Source organism: Oryza brachyantha, chromosome 1, assembly GCF_000231095.2.
Source record: "Oryza brachyantha chromosome 1, ObraRS2, whole genome shotgun sequence".
NCBI classification, from domain to species: domain Eukaryota; kingdom Viridiplantae; phylum Streptophyta; class Magnoliopsida; order Poales; family Poaceae; genus Oryza; species Oryza brachyantha.
The window spans coordinates 9,853,134-9,873,167 of record NC_023163.2 but is presented as its reverse complement, the minus strand read 5'-3'; the positions used below and the strand labels follow the sequence as shown (position 1 = coordinate 9,873,167).

General features: G+C 40.6%; 2 protein-coding genes across 2 annotated transcripts; both read right to left on the bottom strand.

Moving 5' to 3' along the window:
* Positions 1–1,020: 1,020 nt before the first annotated feature.
* LOC102711745 (transcription initiation factor TFIID subunit 13) lies at positions 1,021–4,339 on the bottom strand. Its single transcript, XM_015838298.2, has 5 exons — positions 3,978–4,339; positions 3,830–3,867; positions 3,354–3,413; positions 1,559–1,633; positions 1,021–1,471 (listed from the first exon to the last, which is right to left on the bottom strand). The coding sequence occupies exons 1-5, from the start codon at positions 4,162–4,164 to the stop codon at positions 1,358–1,360; spliced, it is 474 nt and encodes a 157-aa protein (XP_015693784.1). The 5' UTR covers positions 4,165–4,339; the 3' UTR covers positions 1,021–1,357.
* An 8,880-nt stretch (positions 4,340–13,219) lies between these two features.
* On the bottom strand, positions 13,220–15,468 carry LOC102711475 (GTP-binding protein SAR1A). Its single transcript, XM_006644079.2, has 3 exons — positions 15,168–15,468; positions 14,893–15,024; positions 13,220–13,836 (listed from the first exon to the last, which is right to left on the bottom strand). The coding sequence occupies exons 1-3, from the start codon at positions 15,294–15,296 to the stop codon at positions 13,516–13,518; spliced, it is 582 nt and encodes a 193-aa protein (XP_006644142.2). The 5' UTR covers positions 15,297–15,468; the 3' UTR covers positions 13,220–13,515.
* Between the last annotated feature and the right edge of the window lie 4,566 nt (positions 15,469–20,034).

Here is a 20,034-nt window from a genome sequence, read left to right as displayed (position 1 = left end):
CTGGAAATTAGTACGAGCGTTTCTCCAAACTTTTCTTCTCTTTGGTTTGGTTTGTTTGCATTTTAGCCCCTCGGATCGGGCGGGGTTAGTTTGCGGCCCCGTATTGTCAACATTTTAGCCCTTCTAGGTATATTTTTCTATGGAAAATTTATAAATATGTCATTATAATTTTGTAAAGTTTAAGATATGTCATTGGTAACTCACGGACATAGAAAACATACATGAGTCAATGACACATGGCTTAGGATGACATATCTTCGATGTAGTAAAATTATAATGACAGTCTTATTATTTTTCTTTTTTATATGCTAATATTTACCCCGAAAAAGAAACATTGGGTGGTATTTTAAGTACTAAAGTAATGATAAAGGTGCTAATGTATTTAAGCTAATATATATAAGGGCAGGTTCAAAAGTAGAGTCTATTATCGACTCTTATTTGATTCACGTGAGAAACAAAAACATATTTTATAATGATACGTACATTGGTAGAGTTAGGTATGTTTTTTTATTAATACAATAAAAAAAATTGCGCTAGTTTTCTTTTTATCCATTCTCATGTAAGAAAATTTACTTTAATAAATGCTAAGAATCGACTCTAAACCATTACTATGTATAACAATAGTTTTTCTCTCGTATTCCCTCTCTTTCCTGCACTCCACCAAACTTATTTATGTGACGATTGAGAGAGCCAACTAATAAACATCTTTGTATATACCCTAAATGCGTGGAATAAATTGAGCAAGTAAATCTAGGTGGACACTCCAAGCACATGACGTAGCTAAAGAACCATCCTTCTGTCAATGCTAAGTAAATAATATTAGTAAGTGCAACCACTCTCAATCATTGCACTCACGCCGTTAACATCTCTAAGTTCACTTTTGGTTACGGAATAGCAAGAGTACTTAAGCTGTTATTATAATGTGCTACGTTTTGTGTGTTTTTGGTTTCTTTAAGCTGTTGTAGAAATATATATCTAAAACTGTTGTGCTTTGCTCAGAGGATCGAAAATTAAGGAGTGACGAAAATATTTTATCTAATTGTCATGGCTCTCATATTCTTTTCATATTTTCACAACAAGATAAAATTATCATTTGCGACTCTAGATTAAAACAGAAGCAAATTGCCAAATGCCATCGGCTGCCTAGGTTGCGGGCAGCCCGGGCAGATGATCATGCCGTAAAAGGCAATTGCACCAAACACGATTATCTTACCCCCATCGCAATGTTTCATACTTTCATTGCCTTCCTAAAGAAGTGGTACAAATTACAAATGGATGCACATATTCTGGAGGAGCAATGATCTTATACGGCCAGTTTCAGTACTACACATAACTTTCCGAGTTTTCTCAAAAGAGATCACTCGTTATTTGTCGCCAATGTTTCTTCATTCACATCAAAAGCTTTCCTTGCCTGCTTGAGCTCTTCATTCATGGAGAGTAGCTCAGTGGCACGGTGCAGTTTCCGTACATCCTAGAAAGAAAGCACGTAGAAAAGTTTTAACATGCTCTAGTCAACTAGTATTGCAAGCAACTTCACATGTGGAGTTCAGAAATATACCTTGCGAATGAGGTAAAGAAAATCTTCTGTCAACAGCTTGCCCCTCTTTGATGCAACGTTTTGGGCCTTGTGGACCTAAGAAAGTGCACATTTTGCATCCAGCCAACCAGTTATGGAATCATAAACAAACAGTAGATATATATGTGGTTTTATCCACCTGCAGGTATTTAAAATTAAATCCAAAAATTACAGTTAACTAAATTTTGTGTTTGTTGTGTGTGCAAGCAATATAAGTGTTAACCTATTGGCACCATTGCAGAGTGCATCCTAGATTATGTTCATGTAACACTTTTTGCAACAACCTGGGGCAAAGTTTGCAGGGTAAAGAGACTAAAAAATCCAGTCACATTTCCGGATCATGCATGAACACATTATCTACAAAAAGAAATTCATGGACAAATGTCATATGTCTATATTTCTTCACCCCATGCCATACAGGTACAGTTTCATAAATCTGTAAGATTACGATCCATATCATGCAGGCAAGGAAACTGTATAGAGACTTTAAAGTAAGTGCATTTCATAATATAGTTAGCAGATATTGTTAACCAGGAAAGAACTGTGAAAAGATGGCAAAGTTCTATGAATTATGATTAACATGAAGGCTATTGGCTCCACCACGGACTCCACCATGGATGCATAACCACTGCTAAACCGCTGACTGGCACTGGTGTATACAGGCCAGAACAATTTAAATTAAAATTTGATAATTCAAATACAAATTTGAAATTGTATAATGTGTACATTTTCTTGCAACATTATGTGTAGGTACATTAATCTATTATATATGCCACGCCTATGAAAAAATAGCATTATCCATGGCAAAAGTTTGAATCCATGACAAAAGTAATTGGCTGCTAATTGAGTTTTTAATTCAAAATTTTGGAATCAAAGTTTTGTCTAGTAAAGACCTCGTAACTTGTTTTCCAGAGGTACTATTATGTCTTTTTCTCAAAACAGTATTTCAAACCTTGGACTGTACACAAATATGAACAATGGGTGGGCATCCCCTAGTAATATTTCAAGAACATAAAAAGTTGTCACTGAACCTAATCAATCTCTCAGTCCAGAAAAAGAGACCCAGATGCTTGCCCTCTCTGCGATCAAGAGGAGGAGATAATACAACACCTTGTGTCACGCGTCTTCGATCGTCAAGTATGGTATCTAGTTATGGAAAAGTTAGGCATGGCAACCTCAGTACCTCAACCTTCATCAAGGTGTTACTCCAGCTGGTGGTTTCAAGTGGTCAGAGGTGTCAATAAGGAAGCTAAGAAAGGGATAAACTCTCTGATCATCTTGGTGGCTTGGGAAATTTGGAAACACTGGAATGGCTGCATCTTCCACAATGCCACACCTAATACTGTCTCCGTCCTAGATGCTGTGGCAAGAGAGAGTGTTTTGTGGTTCACTGCTGGGGCAAGAGCTCTTCACAAACTCTTAGCTCGGTCACTCCCCTTAGGAGCTTAGCTCCCGCAGGTTGCGCATCGCTTCGGCAATGCCTGCTTGTGCCCTTTTGTGTTTTTTTTTCTCTCTCTTTTGAGTAGTCCTTTTTTGAACTGCTCTTTTGTATTTTCTCTCCTACTTAATGAAATGAATCGCATGGTGGCATGGCTCTTGCGTTTTTGGAAAAAAAAAATAGAAGACATTGAGTTGAAGAGGACAATAAACAAGAATGTTCAAGTTCAAATATTTTTCCTTTCATCCATAAAACCTTCAGTGACAAACAACGTCCTCCACTAGCACAGTGCATCCTTAAACTGAGAAAACAAGAAAGATGAACACAATGCAAGCTTACCAGGTCAGTGACATATTCTACAACAATGTCCTCCACAAGCGCAACAGTTTCTGGTAGCGGCTGCAAAACCAACAGGAAGATAACATTTATACCTTTTGAGCCAGCAATATTTTCACTTACAAGGGGAGAACAGCATGCATCCATTCTTTCTTTCAACAATCATATTATAGCTGTGCCATAAATTTACGGCCTCCTTACAAACTATTATCGTTATTGCTATTCACTTCATTACTAAGATCCACATGTATGCTAACGAATCAAGACGCATATACAAAATTTTATACATGGATACGTGGATGAATCTAGACAAATCCAGAATGTCTTATAATATGGAACGGAGTGAGTAATATTTAACACCTCCAATGTTCCATAACACAAAGTACACAGATTGCATCCTATCCCCCATATAGTCATACAATAATTCCTAGCCAAAAAATTAAGAAACCAAATAGGGCATAGGTCAAGGGCGGGCTTACATTTGCATCATCCCCAAATCCATACATCATGTGCTGCACTGCAAGAACGGGGAAAATAATCGTACCATAAACAGCGAGTTCGAATCACGCACACAAAAAAAAAGGCACTAAAATTCAGAAAACAGCGAAAGTAAGGGGGGGCGCGTACGGTCTTTCTGGAAGACGCCGCGCTTGCGCTTGAGGGTGGTGGCGGAAGCGTCGGCGCCGCCGCCGGAGTGGTGGTGGTGGTGGTGGTGAGAGGAGCCCTGGCCGGACGCCGACGCGGCGGCCGGAGCGGAGGACTTGGACTTAGCCGCGGAGGCCGGGGTAGCGTGGTGGCCGCTAGGGTTCTGCATGGTGCCCTGGCGGGGGGAAGAGCGGCGACCACCGGAGAAACGGACGGCCGCCGGCGATCCCCTCCCCTTCCTCTGCTCCTCGACGCCGCTTGCTTTAGGGGTTCGCGCGAAGAGCCGCGGTTGATTTTGGCAGGGCGGGCGGCTCAATAGTCTGGAGGGATCTCGTCAGGAGGTTTTTAGCTGTGTGCCATTAAAAAAGATGGTGCCGGTATCTGTGCCACTAAAAATTCAAGCCTCCCTCTATACCATCGTCGAACTTTATCGCGTCCTCCATGTCATTCCTGGCAGAGTTTAACCATTTAATAGCTCTGACATGTGAGCCCGAGCTAAAAAAAAATATCCATTTTACCCTCCTTTGACCGATGCTTACCGTGTCTCTCTCTCCTCACTCACTCGATTCCCCTCTCTCAGCGGTGGCAGCGAATCCCTAGCGGCGGCGGACAAGTTCGCGGATAGGTTCTTCGCGGAGCGGTTCCCGGTGAGCCGGTTCGTAAACGACTTCCACACCGTGAACCTGCCACTGCTGCCGCCGTGGAGGGTGAACCTCCTGCGCGGGTGTGCTTCCGGACGGACGCTGGACGTGGCGAACACGACGACGGTGGCACTCGCCTTTCCCTGCTTCAACGAGGTGCCGGCACTGCTCGGCGCGCTCAACTCCTGGCCGCTTGCCATCTACTTCCCTATGGAGATTACTTCATCCAGAGGCAGGCCCTAGGTGGTCGCTCAGGTGGATCGTCCCTGTAGGAGTTCAGCATCGTCTGCCTCCTCATCAGCGCGTTCGCGCTCGTCGGCTCCATCCAAGGCCTCGTCAGCTAGAAGCTTGGCTGAAGCTTAATCTAGCTTGGCCTCTACTTCGGATATATCGCTTTCTTTGTTTAACCGTAATGGAGGGACAACTGCACTGGTGCCGATTCATGCGTGTTATAGAAATCGGAGAGCAATGTATATGATTGATGAACGATGAATAGCTCGGGGGTGTGGCAGTGAGCACGCGCAAGCCATGCCTTCATCAAGCCATGCCTTCATCAAGCCATGTATCTGCGTGGTCGATTTTACTGAAATGGTGGGAAAAGAACATGATTCGGGGTGCTTCTTGGAACTGGCAGCCGCTGGCCTTTGTGTTCTTGTGCAGCACATAGAAATATGCATCTCCCCTGGCTGTAAAGATACTACGTGCCTGTGTACTCCCTCCGAATGGCATAGAAGAAAACCAATTGTTAAAATTGCATTTCAACCCTAAAGGCAACTAAGTCATTTTTACCCACCGTTAGCACCAAAAACGGACTGAATGGTATGGAGGGTTTGCGATAAAGTTAGACGATAGCATAGAGGAAGGCCTGAACTTTTTAGTGGCATAGAGGCCGACACCATCTTTTTTTAATGGCATACAGGTAAAAACCTCTCTAGTCGAAAATGGTGCGATAAAAATATTTATCGTTTAGAATAATATTTGGTCAAGTATTTTATACAACTAGATGATACCCGCGCATTGCGACGGGCCACTGTATAGGTAAAACCACACTTATAGTAAAATTGAATTCTATATGATAAAAGGAGTAAAGTAGAATTTGATAAAAAAAATGTTGGAGATCTTATATTTGATAGTGTTGAAGGCGCAGTAATGCATGACAACTTTACAATTCTACAGTTTTATGTGAGGCCCAAGAAAGATAAATTGTATTTACTTGTAGTATAGCATGTAATTTACCTATATCATCCCCTAAATAAATAACAAATAACAGTATTACTCTCTATGTTTCATAATATAAGATGTTTACCTTTTTTTGCTTGCAATATTTGACCATTTGTCTTATTCAAAAAATTATGAAAATATCATTTATTTTTCTTGTGGCTTACTTTATTATAAAAAGAACTCTAAGCACGACTTGTCATTTTTTATATTTATACTAAATTTTTAAATAAGACGAATGGTCAAACGTTATAACCAAAAGTCAAACATATTAAATTATAAAACGGAGGTAGTACGTATCAACATATATTTTCTAAAATGAAGCATTTCGATGATTTAGCTACCTAGTACTATAAAACATGCCAAAAGACCAAACAAAGTTTAGCATTATATGTACATATGCAAAATGTTGAGCTATCAATAGAAATTGCAGCAACTCCAAACACTATCAATAGAAAACAAAGTGAGTGAACTATCATATATTATCAACCAACGTGGCGGCAATTTCAAACACGATCTACGTGGTGGGATGACGATGGGCTATTTTGGGCTGAAAGTAGGAATGAAAACGGATCGAATACGGTAGGAAACTAGCTCTATCATATTCGTTCTTTTTAATCGAAATCGGAATCGGAAACCTGGATACGGAAACAGAATCGAATATTATCGAATACAAATACGGAGCGAATACGAATCGAAATGGATACGGTGATGGATATTAATCGGAACATAAAAACCCTTTAAACTAATAAATATCACTTGTTATTTCTTAATATAAGTATATAACTTATCAATATTTTTAAATATATGTGATTACTAATATCAAAAAAAGAAATTATCCATGGCGGTTGTGTGATCGTGGACGCCTAGACCATTTGAAACCAGTTAGTCAGAACCAGCGAAGGTAAACATTAGTTGGGCCGTTGGGATGGACTTTTTTAGGTCGAGCTGATTTGATTCAATGGTTAATGCATCCGGATATCTGAAAAAAATCCGGATAGTATCCGATGGATATCCGAATCCGATGGATATCACCCATATCGTATTTGTTTCCAAAGAAAAAAATCCAAATTCGATTTTGAATCCGAAATTTTTTGGAACTATCCGACCGAAGCTATCCGAATCCGAAAAACGATCCGATCGGACGGGAATTATCCGAATCACTTTCAACCCTAGCTGAAAGTTGGTGGGTTTTGGACTGAAGAGATGAAAATTTATGGACACGTGGCGAAAATCTAGAGCTCACCGGATTTAATCGGACGGCTATGATTTAATAGATGATGTGGCCTCCTAGAAATCAAGCTTTGTGTGTGAACTATATAGGAAGAGGGGATTCCGGAAAGTTTCTTAACTACTTAGATTAGGTACAAGGCAAATGATACACAGATTTTTCCATAAAAATAATAGCATAATAGCATAAACTTATTAGATTTAATAAATTTATTATAACACAAAATTATTTACCGGGATTTTAGAAGTTTGACCAAAATATCATAAACGACAAATATTTATGACACGAGCGAGTATATAAATCAACATTACCAACATAGTGCAAGAGAAGTGGCTCTTTAAGAGTTGACCCATGACAGTCTTTGGTCTTGATATCGATGAATAATATTAATGGTGCAATTGAAATTAAATGAAATAAAAAATATTTTACAGGCAAAGGTGTTTATATTTGTATTTTGATTTAAAAGGCAAAGAGAAAAAATAAACCATGATATATCACCTTAAAATCAAGGGTTAATTAGATACGTGCCATTACAAATTTGTTAGTTTAGAAAAATGCCACTACAATTCACTAAATTAGATATTTGCCATTACAATGCCTCCTCAATTGGAGACATGCCATTTTATACGTCCTAAAAACCATTGGACCCACATGCAGCGCTCTGTAATTTAGTATTGCCAAAAATGCCCCTACTTCATCTCACTGACACGTGGGCCTTCTTCTCCACAGCCATCCTCGTCCTTGACCCTGGCAGGGCCCAATCATCGTTGTTGTTGCCTTGGCTCGCCGGCGGAACCGCCGCCGTGGGGGAACCGACGACGCTGCCGTCGAAGCCATCTCGTTGTCGCGTCGGCCCGTCGTCGCCACGCCCCTGTCCTCCAACCTCCGCGTGCTTGTCGGGCTAGCCGTCGCCACGACCCATGCCTTTGACCTCTGAGTGCTCATTGGGCCAGCCGTCGCCACGCCGCCTCCGCGCGCTTGCCGGGCCAGCCGTCGTCAAGCCGCCTCCGCGTACTCGCCGGGCCAGCCATCGCAGCACTCCCGGCCTCCATGCGTCCGCCGCCTCCGAGTGCTCGCCAGGCCAGTCGTCGCCGCACCGCCTCCGCCCTCCGTGCGCTCACCGGGCCAACCTTCGCCGCGCTCATGGCCTCCGTCGTTGCGCCCTTCGTCTCCAACCTCCGCGCGCTTGCCAGACCAGCAGTCGCAGCGCTTCCATCCTCAGACCTCTACGCGCTCGCCGGCGCCATGCCATTCCTGCACTCCTCTCCAACCGCCTGTGTCGTTGCCTTGACAAGGTCGGGGATAGAGATGGCTGTGGAGAAGAAGGCCCACATGTCAGTGAGATGAAGCAGGGGCATTTTCGGTAATACAAAATTACAAGGCGCTGCATGTGGGTCCAATGGTCTTTAAGACATATAAAATGGCATGTCTACAATTGAGGACGAATTGTAATGGCAAAATTTCCAATTTGGTGAATTGTAGTGGTATTTTTCTAAACTGACAAATTTGTAATGGCATAGATCTAATTAACCCTAAAATCAACTCTACAATTAATCAAAATTAGATTTTGGTTGCAGATGATAATCGGGCAAGTACCTAATGTAGTTGATAACATGTTGTCAATGACGAGGGAAATAGGGTCCCCTCACTATGTGGCTCGAGTAGGGGTGAAAACGGGACGGATATTACCCGTCCGCACGCCCGACCGAATTAATTCGGGACAAATTCGGGTCACCAAATCGGGTATCCGGAAAATAATACGGATTTCGGGTCGGATTCGGGTTTTTTTTCTCGGATATAAATACGAGTTCGGGAATGTGATATCCGACGGATATGGGTTACCCGGTAAAAAAACGGGTACTACCCGGTTAAATATCCGTATGTGACCCGGATAGTTATAGCCCATCAAAAGCCCATGTTGCATTCACATACTATTAAAGCCTAGTAACAAAAAATATTATTCTAAGTGTTCCATATAGATGTACATTAACTTTATTTATACTTCTTGTTCATATATACTAACACACTAATGATATAATTTAATGAATCAATTATGTTTCCTTACAAGCTTTGCTAATGCTAGCTGTTACTTCCATGATATAGTTGTATTTAAGATTTATGGAATAGTTGAATAGCTATTATATATGTGGTATATATAGTTGTTGTTTTGATTTGGTATCCGAATAAGTATTCGTAACTGAGATTATTTGTATCTGTCTTAGCATGTATCCATTCCGTATTTGTGCCCGACATTATCCGTCTTCGTATTCGTATTCGATAATATCTGTATTCGACCCCATCCCGAAAAGAAAATATGGGTTAGGATACGGGAAGGATGCTATCCGACTGTACCCGACCCGGTTTCATCCCTAGGCTCGAGGTACCCAAAAAATGTGTCAAAAAGAGTTTAGTTAGCCAGGTCAAGCCGAAAGGGGGTTGGGTTGTAGTGACCCCTTTGCTCGAAAGACATATTATCGCCGCAGCAAGGTGACCCTTGATGTAGGCTAAAAGGGCATCAGAGCATAGGTACATGTGCCCCACCCCCAAGACATCGGACATGTGTGCCAGCCTGGCACATCCTATCCCATGTATCGACATTAATATAGACAAAAGGGATCATTTCAGGTATAGAAAAATGGTGGTGTGCCCCACCTTGTCCCATTAATCTTGTCAGTTGTATCTCTATTATTACCCCTGGAACCCGAGGGTAAACATATGCCATTGGCTCGGGTAACAGCCAACTATCAGCAGACTCTCCGAAAAAAAAACTTCAAACGATTGGTGCCCTTATCCACCTTATCATTGTGTGGCCCATGTGGGAGCATGCACACCCATGTGAACGGTCAATTGCATCTAGGTACTGCTAGTTCCATCGCGCCCGGCAACAGGAATGGAACGTGCTCATTAATAGTGTCGTTGGAAGACACCAGGAGCATTAATTGGGCTTCTGGCCATTCCCCTCTAAAGCACTGTGGTATTCACTTATGACTATAAAGGGAGTACCATGCTGGAGAGGAGGGGGTAGAGTCAATGTTAGCAAGCACATTGAAAATTATAACTCATAGGAGTATGGTATTAAGCCCTCACACTGTTCAAATTTGTGTATGTGCCTTGCCTCGATCTATATTAAAGCTAATAGATTTTTCTCCACACATAAGACATAGCTCCCTACTGCGCTCCCTAGGCCAAATCCAAAAGGGTGTCCCCATGATCCCCGGTTGAAGGAGTTTGCCCTCCAACACCTGCTAAATAATAAATTATCAATGTCCATTAGTATTAATAAGTTGATAAACAACCTTTTTGAAAATATAGATAAAAAACTAACATGGGCATATAAAGATAACAGCCCTAGGCGGTCACACCTGATGCCTAGGCCCTCAACGGGCCTTGTAAGAGGGGCAACCAAATGGAATGCATTAGTCGACCATGCACTAGAGCCTCAGGTGCACGGGGGAGCATAAGGCTAGAGGTGGTGTGCTAGGAAGAGTGTGCAACAATTATGGCAAGAGACAGGGAATGTACCGGGAATGACAAAAGGAGACAGCTAGAGAACAATTTGTGGATTAAGAAACTATAGGGTCCTGTGGGTGTTGTAGAACATCTCTAGACACTAGTAGGACAAAAAACAGCCATGTTTTTGGGTTGAGGTAAAAAGAAAAGAAACAATCTTAACCTTTATATGATATAAAATTGTTCATGTGAGACGAGAAAGATGGTAGAGTGAGGGATACCTCACTGCTGCCAGCTTAGGAAGGAGAGATGGGGAGCATCGAGCCACCTTCGCAAGCTTCTTGGGAAGCATCAAACCCCATCGCCTCCATGTGAACATGTGCAACCTCTATCAAACCTTGCATGTCCCTCATGACCTTGCACAAGATCTGTCGAGCAACGCCAAGGCCCTCGAAGCAGCATTGAAGCCTGGCAAGACGGTTGGCCCGCCTAGGTTGCGCATAGTGCCATTTTTTTGAACACTTGTTAAAGACAGTCGAAGTGTTGGTGGCTATGTCTAGGCTTGATTAATGTTGCTCTAATAAACACTAGTCGCTAATAGGATAGATACCCATACCTAGGCAGGTCAAAGTGGTGACTAGACTAGGGCATGTTGCCATCGACTAACGGTTAGTTGCCATGTAGATAGTCTAAACGGTTGTTTCGAAGATTAAGAGAGAATTTGGTGCATGAAGGAATATGAGATAAAGAGCTAAGCATTAAGCCACCAAATCTATGGTTAGCTCAAGGAGCAACCGATGCATGAACAAATGTGAATTGCACAAGTTGCAAACAAGACGTGTCACTTTGTGTTCAAAACATCAAAAACGTTTTAATCTTTTCATACACAAATAGGCATTAGTGGATTTCATAGCCTTTAACAGGTGAACCAAAATTTTTACTTAGAATTGTAAAACTTTCATGAACAAGATTTTTTTTTCACACTGAATTACAACCTTCAATTCAAAAACATAATGTTCCAACTTAAATTTGAAGAATTTCTCAGATCCCGAAGAAATTTTCAACCAAGAGAAGGAAGTATTACCTCGAATCTTGACAACTTTCAAATCAGATTGAAATAAATGTTTGCCCTGGATTATGAAGATTCAATTCAGCATTGAAGGATATTTTTCAAACCCAAATGCAAATAAGGCAAGTCTCATAGTAGATCAGAACAAATCCATCCATTTGACCCTGAATCTAACTATGAACACCTACTCTTTTGTTATATTCGTTCTCATTGGTCGTAATAGAAAGCTGATCAGGAAACTAACCGCTAGTCTTTGTTGTTTTCGTTCCCACTAGTTGTAATAGAAAGCAGATCGAGAAACTGACACCACCAAGTTCATTAGCTTTCGTCTATTGTTATGTTGTTGCTGAGTATATGAGCATCGACGATATGTCACTAAGTTTGTTAGCAATTCATATATTACTCTACAGTGGACAAATTTAGCAAATAGCTATATGATGTTTTAGAATCATAATTAGACATGACAGTGCTAAGTGAGCAATGGTTGTTGATCACATATGTGGTATCTGACACCCTCTGCCCCACGTCGCGGTATTAAGTACTACAAAAAAGCTCTTGTTATTCCCTAGGTAGATGTGGAAAAATGGAAAGATGCCCCATTTAGTCCCACCCATCCTATTATCGTCATCATTCCCCAGCGCATAAGGGCTAGCGGGGCCAACGTCATCATCATTCCTAGCTCACGAGGACTAGCAAGTATCGTTAGCCAAAATAACAACCAATTGTTGTTGTCTACCACCGATTGGTAGGCCCCCCTCAAATATCCATAAATGGTTGACGACTCCATTTGCCCTTTTGATGTGCATCCCACGCTGGCGATAGACCCATGTGGGTTATCCACCGACTTTCGACATCGATAGTCTCCATTAGTAACGGGGGTGCACATTAATAATTTCCCTAGAAGACACATGATGCATTTATTAGGATATATAGTCATACTCTCCTCCACGTCATTATGATATCCTCTTAAAGCTATAAAAACATAACTAGAGGAATCAATCCAAGTTCAGCATGCACAAACACATCCCACAACCTCCTGCACATGTACTTTCTTTACACATTTCTTCACCATATTTGAACTAGCAATTTCTCCCGCACTCTCAGGCTAAATTCAAAAAGGTTCATGGTCTCCCGCTAAAGGAGTTCATCCTCCAACAACCCTACCGGCTCACTTTATTATGACATTTGTATTATTATAATATATTTTCTTTTATCCATACCAGCAGTATGTTCTTGCATGGAAAATGGTTGTATTTTCTATCTTTTTACAGTTTACGATGATATTTCTTCATGTGCTTTATTTTTTCCTTCGAGTTGCATATTCTCCGGACGGGCATAATTTTCGAGATAAGAGGATAGGATTTCTTTTCTATGGTTTGCATCTCGAACGTACCACGTCTCGGGTGGCTTTTTTTTTTCCGTTGGAAAGAGGAGTTACACTAGAATGTGATTTAACCTCATGTTAAGTTAAAAGCAGAGGTTATAGGAGAATCCTACCAATCGGCGACTCACCAGCGTCCGATGCATTGACAGCACAAAATAGTTCCAGGCATTAAAGAGAAGTGCTGCAAATGGGCAATAGAAATACATGTAATGAGAACTATGCAGCAATCCATAAGCAAAACATCATTTAAGAAACCAATAATCTTATAATTCATCATCTTCAAGTCCTTGGTAAACGCCCTATGGAAAAGCAAAAGAATTTTAGGAGCTCGACATAACAAATGGTTTGAGGCTAAAGATCCAACATGGAGCATCGTCCCCAATGTTAAAACACTGTTTTCTCTTCATACCCTCCATTCCATACCGTCATGATGATTGTTGTCTGAAGAACCACCAACTGAAACAAACGAGAAGGAAAAAAAAAATCGATCGATGGGCAAAGTATGCAAGTATGTCTTGACAAGGGATCTACTTGATGTACTGGGAGACCCACTTGAACCCATCACCATAGCCCATCTTGCGGACAACACTGCACATGAACACTTCAAGTGGCCGGACATTGGATTCACCTAGGTTGACCTTGCCCTTTCCAGTTGTGAAGTTGCTAAGGCCTAGGTGATACCGCAGCTCCTCTTCGGAAGCAGCATAGGGAATGTCAATCTTGTTGCCAAGGATGAGAAATGGGACAGTTGCCAATGAATCATCAGATAGAAGTGCATCAAGCTCCTTTTTTGACTCAGCAAAGCGCTCCTTATCATAAGCATCTACCAAGTATACCACAGCATCAACCTGTTGAGACAATAAGGTTATCACAAGCACACAAGATGGTACCAGATTAAAAAAATTGATAGGGACATTGTATTGATAAAGTCAAGGAAACATTTAGCATAAACAAATGAAATATAGGAAACAAAACATAGGCATCATCAACTAAACATGTGTTCCTACATTTGGTTCAAAAAACGACAGCACAGCACACTAGCGCACATACAAACTAATCTACTACAGATGTATATTGATTGTAGTATATATAGACAACGACATAACACGCAAGTTTTGCATGTTCCATGCAGTAACGTACTAATGCATTCCTTAAAGGACATAATATAGACAAAGAAAATCATTTTAGCAGAGAATGTTATAGAAATAATATTTTAACCAGATAAAAGTTAGGTAAGAATAATAGGTGGCATGGCATAGAAAGAAATGTGCAGCTTTACGTACTATTAGCTGTAAGATAAGAAGTGAAGGAAAGAATACTGAGGAATGAAGATATCACCCATGAAGAAAAGAATACTGAGGAATGAAGATAGTATTTCAACCTTTAAATCCTAATCCTTCAGACTTACATTACCACAAAAGGCACTTTTTAGATGTAATATAGAAAATGGACAACTAACAATTATTTAGATGTTTCAGCAACTGATATTCTAAAAACTATTTTTGAAACACAGCATCTCTTATGTGCCACGGTAGTTTAATGGATTGACACACCCAAATTTATGCCAATCACACTAGGCAATGTCTGTATAACTGTATTGATCTAATTGCAATATGCTAAAGTATTACAAAGGATAGCCAAATACCAGCATGGCTTAAAAACTACTCCATAATTGTGCTATTGCCATCCCCGTAATTCTTTTTCTTGGTAACAAATAGAGTGATCCTACAAAATTCCACGACCAATACAATTCAAATAATCGTATATACTCCCTTCTATCCTATGGATGACATCATTTCTGTTCTTAATTAGACATGCAAAATGGAATATAGGCGCCAGAAAGTTACACCATCAGCTAGATCTGAGAGAGAGAATATTAAAGAGTACAAGAGATTGCGCGAGACCTTGGCGTAGTAGTCCTTCCAGACGCGGCGGGCGATCTGGTGGCCGCCGAGATCGAAGGCCTTGAACTTGATCTTCCCGATGCTGAGCTCCTCCGACGTCGGGTGCTGGGTCGGCTGGTGCTGCACCAACCTCTGCATCCGCCAACGCGAGGCACGCACGCATACACACACAGACGGCATCAGATCCACGAAAAGGAACGGATCGGGGGCCAGATCTGGGGTGCGTGGAGGGGGAGAGATCCGCCAAGGGGGTGGGGGTGGGGTGGGGTGCGTACCTCGTCCTTGAGCATGTGGAGGAGCGTGGTCTTGCCGGCGTTGTCGAGGCCGAGGAAGAGGATCTTGGCCTCCTTCTGCCACAGCCCCAGCGACGCGAGCACGCCGTAGAACCAGTCCCACAGGAACATCTTCCCCCCCTCCTCCTGCTCCTCCGCCTCCTCCTCCCCTGAGGCGGAGGCAGCTGCTGCAGACGCAGACGCTGACGACGGCGGCGGCGGAGATCGCCGGATGGATGGGGGTGGAGGAGAGGGGATCTGGTGGGGGTGGGGGCGGGAGAGAAGACGCGGGTGGATCTGAATCTCTCTTTCTATGGCTTGGATGGGGAGGGGGGGAGGAAGGAAGGAAGCATTAACTGCTGGGCGTGAGAATTGAAGTGTGACACTGCATGTGGGGCCGGCTTCCCCCCGATTCATCAACTAAAAACAGGAAATGGGGGTCACGGAAGGAAGGCACGGCTCACTTCTGGAGAACATTTGCAGATGTCGCATGAGGTTTTTGTGTATTTACGTTTAGGAGGATGGTGTACTACCTCCTCGTCTTGTAGAGACCGTATGTTTGCATTGTTTATATTTATCGTTTGATTTGCTGTTATATTTAAAAAAGTTTTATGGTTAGTATGTTTATTGTTATCAGGTAATAAAATATAAATATTATTTTATGTGTGACTATTTTTTAAACTTTTTCATAATTTTTTTAATAAGATAAATGATCAAATGTTGGATAAAAAATCCATAGTGCAGTTAAATTGGAACGAAGGGAAAAATCCATAGTGCAATTAAATTGGGATGAAGGGAGTATGAGATCAATTGGGATGAAGGGAGTATGAGATCACATGGGAGTGGAGGCGGCATAATATATGCATGGTAGTATAGATGTTTTTTAACATCCTATTTGTCGTTGTTGAAATCAATAGTATAAGACATAAATGTTTGTCTTAGAGCAAGATGACGTAGTGGATAGCACGAAAAAGAAAACCATAACTGGCATGTAGATTCGATATAGATTTGGTAGATATGACTTTAGGAATTTGATTTACTAGTAGACAAGCAAACTCAACTAGACGACAACCGAACGGTTACTTTGATTTATATTTGACTATGTAGCCAGTTGTTGGACAATGAGCTAATCATAGCCGTCAAATGCCAACAAATGCATTGATGGCCATTTGGCATGTTGCTCGTGTCTAAAGATTTGAAAGTATTTAAAACAAAATATATAAAACTTTTAAAATATAATTTGAGATAAGTCATTTCAATATCTACTATAAACGGTGTGATAAAAAGTCTTGTGCACATGTAGTGGTGCTAAGCAAGATAGTGTGACGTGACCCCAACTTAGCTTGCTAGGTGACATATAGGTATCTTGCTAAATGATGTGACCAAAACATTTATTCTTACTGGTGTGGAAATTTTGTTTTTTAAGATGATTTATAGTTATAAATTTCTTCAATCTCAACAAAGTTAGTTTAGGAAAAAAATGCATATATATATATATATATATATATATATATATATATATTCCACATAGGAAAACAATAAAATGTTATAACACTAAATATCATGTTGCTGGCATAAAAAAGATCAAAACATAGACATTCGGTAATACTATGGCTAATACAATATAACAAATTAATTGAATTTATCATTTAGTATTAGAAATGCACTTAACTATATCTCGTACGACAACAAGTACGTTGTTATACTCATTCACCTAGTATGCTAGTAGATGTATCAGCGACTATATCTTTAGCTCATAGCTATCATACACAAACATTTATTTATGAATTAGAATGTTATGTACTATTATAAATAATCAAAGGGAATGCTTTGATACTAATCTCGAAAGCAGACAACCGTAGTTCATCATTTCTCCATACATGCAGGAAAACCTCCCCTCTCCTCAGGTCAAGTCCCCGACCTCCTCTCTCTTGGTCCTGGCCCCATCCTCCTATTTTAGGTTTCCAACATGATTTTGATCATACGATGGTTCCAACTCTATCACACGTATGTCCTACAGAAATAAGCATCTACTCCATCTGTTTCACGATGTAAGACTTTTTAGTCTTACCTAAATTTATATGGATGCTAATGAATCTAAACATATATATAAATTGTATACATTCATCAATTGATAAATTTAGGCAAGGCTAAAGTCTTACAATATAAAACGAAGGTAGTATCTATTTATACCTATAATAATTGGGTATTTTCTAGGAGCTCTCATGTTAACCAAAAAAATCCGTCCATTCGTTGATAAAATCATAATATCTTTTACCGTTAGATTTTATTAAGATAACATGGGCTTTTTTTATTATCACTTAAAATGATATCTATGCTATAGCCTATTTTTACCTGAAAAGCCCATGTATATAACATTAAAGACCATTGTATATTAATCTAAAGCTCACTTTTATCTGGAAAGTCCATGTACATGACGTTAAAGATCACTGTAGATTAAACCCTAGACCGTAGAAGTAAAGGAATCAAGTCCATACATCCAAAAGATGAATGAAGAATTAAATAGCATGTACAAGTATTTTTACCTTTCCATCCTATCTGACCGACACACCAAAGGTATATCCTCTGATTGATCTGACCCCACGACATATGTTGATATATCTCATGATTAAGATTAATGTTTGTTTCAGTTCCACTGAAAGCACAAAGCCGCTAGAATCTTGGAAAATTCGCTCCAACGAGGAGTCGAGCCGAGGACCTCAAGTGCTACTAAGGCCTTTGTAACCACTAGGCTATAGGCCCGTTCGCTCCACCATCCAATTCTACTTCTCTAACAAGAGGAACGGGAGAAACTAATGTTATGTTTAGTTTCCAAAATCTTTCTCAAAAACATCACATCGAATCTTTAGACATCTAAATATAGTATTAAATATAAATGAAAATTAAAACTAATTACACAGTTATGGAGAAAATCGTCATGCGGATCTTTTGAGCCTAATTAGTGCATAATTAGCTATTAGTGCTACAGTAACCAACATGTGTTAATAACAGAGTAATTAGACCCAAAATATTCGTCTCGCGATTTACAGGCGGCAATCTGAAATTTGTTTTATAATTAGACTATGTTTAATATTTTAAATGTGTGATTGTACGCAATGATATGACCCCTCTTTCAAAAAAAATTTGGAACTAAACGGGGCCTAAGAAACATGCATTATATTAGGAGAAAAAAATAGTTTGGGGGTGCAGGATATCGGTAGAACACATATGTGGGATTTGGTTAATTATATAGAACCAACAGGTGAAACGTATGCACTACAATTCTAAATTACAGTGACAAGCTGGAATTGCTCACCCAAGACAATTTGTCAGACAATGGTTCCAAATGCAGCGTATCATATTTCGGTAATCATATCGTTTAAAATCAAGGGAGGCGGCGATGGAGGAGGTTGGTCTGGAGGAGAATAAATGGAAGGAAGTGAGGCTAGAGGAGATTGTAGGTGGAAGAGGATCTGAGCCGTTAGTTGGATACAAATGTTTGTGTCCGTCGGGTTTGTCCTACGAGTCACGAGTCTTTTGTGTTGGTGAATTATATATATATATATCGTACCAAAACATTGTATCCACTAGAATACTATCACTAAAGTGGTCTTGGTAAAATGTCACGCTTAACCAGGACAACTTCTCCATAATTCCATCATAGATGATATTGCCTCTAGCTCACCATCTTCCAACTCTGAGCGATGACAAGTTCTCTTATGACAAACATGTCTTAGCCTTAGCATTGGCAGTGGCAGCACTTAAGCCCCTCATGCTTCACCACTTGTCCACACCATTGTCTCTCCACACTGTTGCACATTTGCCACCTCCTTGTCGGGGGTGTCTCTATGCTAGTCCCTGCGTACCACCCTCTCGTTCCACATGCTCGTTGCCCCCATGTTGTTCCTATTCTATACGAGCGACATCCATTCTCCTTGTTTGACCTCGTCCTCACCATGGCATTTGCGCAGGAGCTGATCCTCACTCCCATCACTATTTGCCTTGGTTTCACACTACTCACCACGCACATCTTTGACTTCACCCCTCTATGTCTCGCTTGTGTCACTGGACAGGCAATGGAGGAGAAGGCCTAGCCACGGAGTTGATGAGTGCTAGCAACGACTATGGGGTATTGTCGTCATCAACGAGGTCCTGGTGTTTGGAGAAGGAATAAAAAGAGCCAACAACATCTACTCAAGTTAGTCTATTGAAGCCGTCCTTATTGAGCGTGTCATTTTACCAAAACCACACTTAAGCGATAGTATTTGAACAAACTAAATCTTTTGTACAGTTCCAATGGTATGACTGCAATTTTCTCATCCCTTAGGATTTGTTTAGATCCAGAGACTTTTTTTTAAGTTCTTGTCACATCAGATGTTTGGACGTTAATTAGGAGTATCAAATATAGACTGATAACAAAACTAATTGCATAAATAAAGGCTATTTCATTAGACATATTTTTAAGCTTAATTAATCTACGATTAGCAAATGTTTACTGTAGCATCACATTCGTTAATCATGGACCAATTAGACTCAATAGATTCGTCTCGTGAAATAGTTTAGAGTATGGGATGAGTTTTATTAATAGTTTATATTTAATACTTTTAATTAGTGTCCAAATATTCGATGTAATGTTAACTTAAAAAATTCCATGGAAACAAACGTGGTCTTAGTTTAAAGACACCGCCACTCGCGTCCACCAGGTCATTCAAAGTCTTTTCATAGCCACCTATATCATTGTCATCTTTTTGAGGGTAGAATGACGAGGTGCATAGGAATTATCGTGGATGGGGAAGTGCAATAAGCGTATGTGATGAGAAAGGGGGGATTTTTAGTGCGATATTACCGATACATATATCAAATGGTGGAA

Coding starts and splice junctions, on each gene's coding strand:
- LOC102711745 (XM_015838298.2), bottom strand. CDS start 4,164: ATGCAGAACCCTAGCGGCCACCACGCTACCCCGGCCTCCGCGGCTAAG. Junction 3,868..3,977: donor CGGCGTCTTCCAGAAAGACC/GTACGCGCCCCC, acceptor CCGTTCTTGCAG/TGCAGCACATGATGTATGGA. Junction 1,472..1,558: donor TTCTTTACCTCATTCGCAAG/GTATATTTCTGA, acceptor CTTTCTTTCTAG/GATGTACGGAAACTGCACCG.
- LOC102711475 (XM_006644079.2), bottom strand. CDS start 15,296: ATGTTCCTGTGGGACTGGTTCTACGGCGTGCTCGCGTCGCTGGGGCTG. Junction 15,025..15,167: donor TCCACATGCTCAAGGACGAG/GTACGCACCCCA, acceptor TGGCGGATGCAG/AGGTTGGTGCAGCACCAGCC. Junction 13,837..14,892: donor GGAAGGACTACTACGCCAAG/GTCTCGCGCAAT, acceptor TTGTCTCAACAG/GTTGATGCTGTGGTATACTT.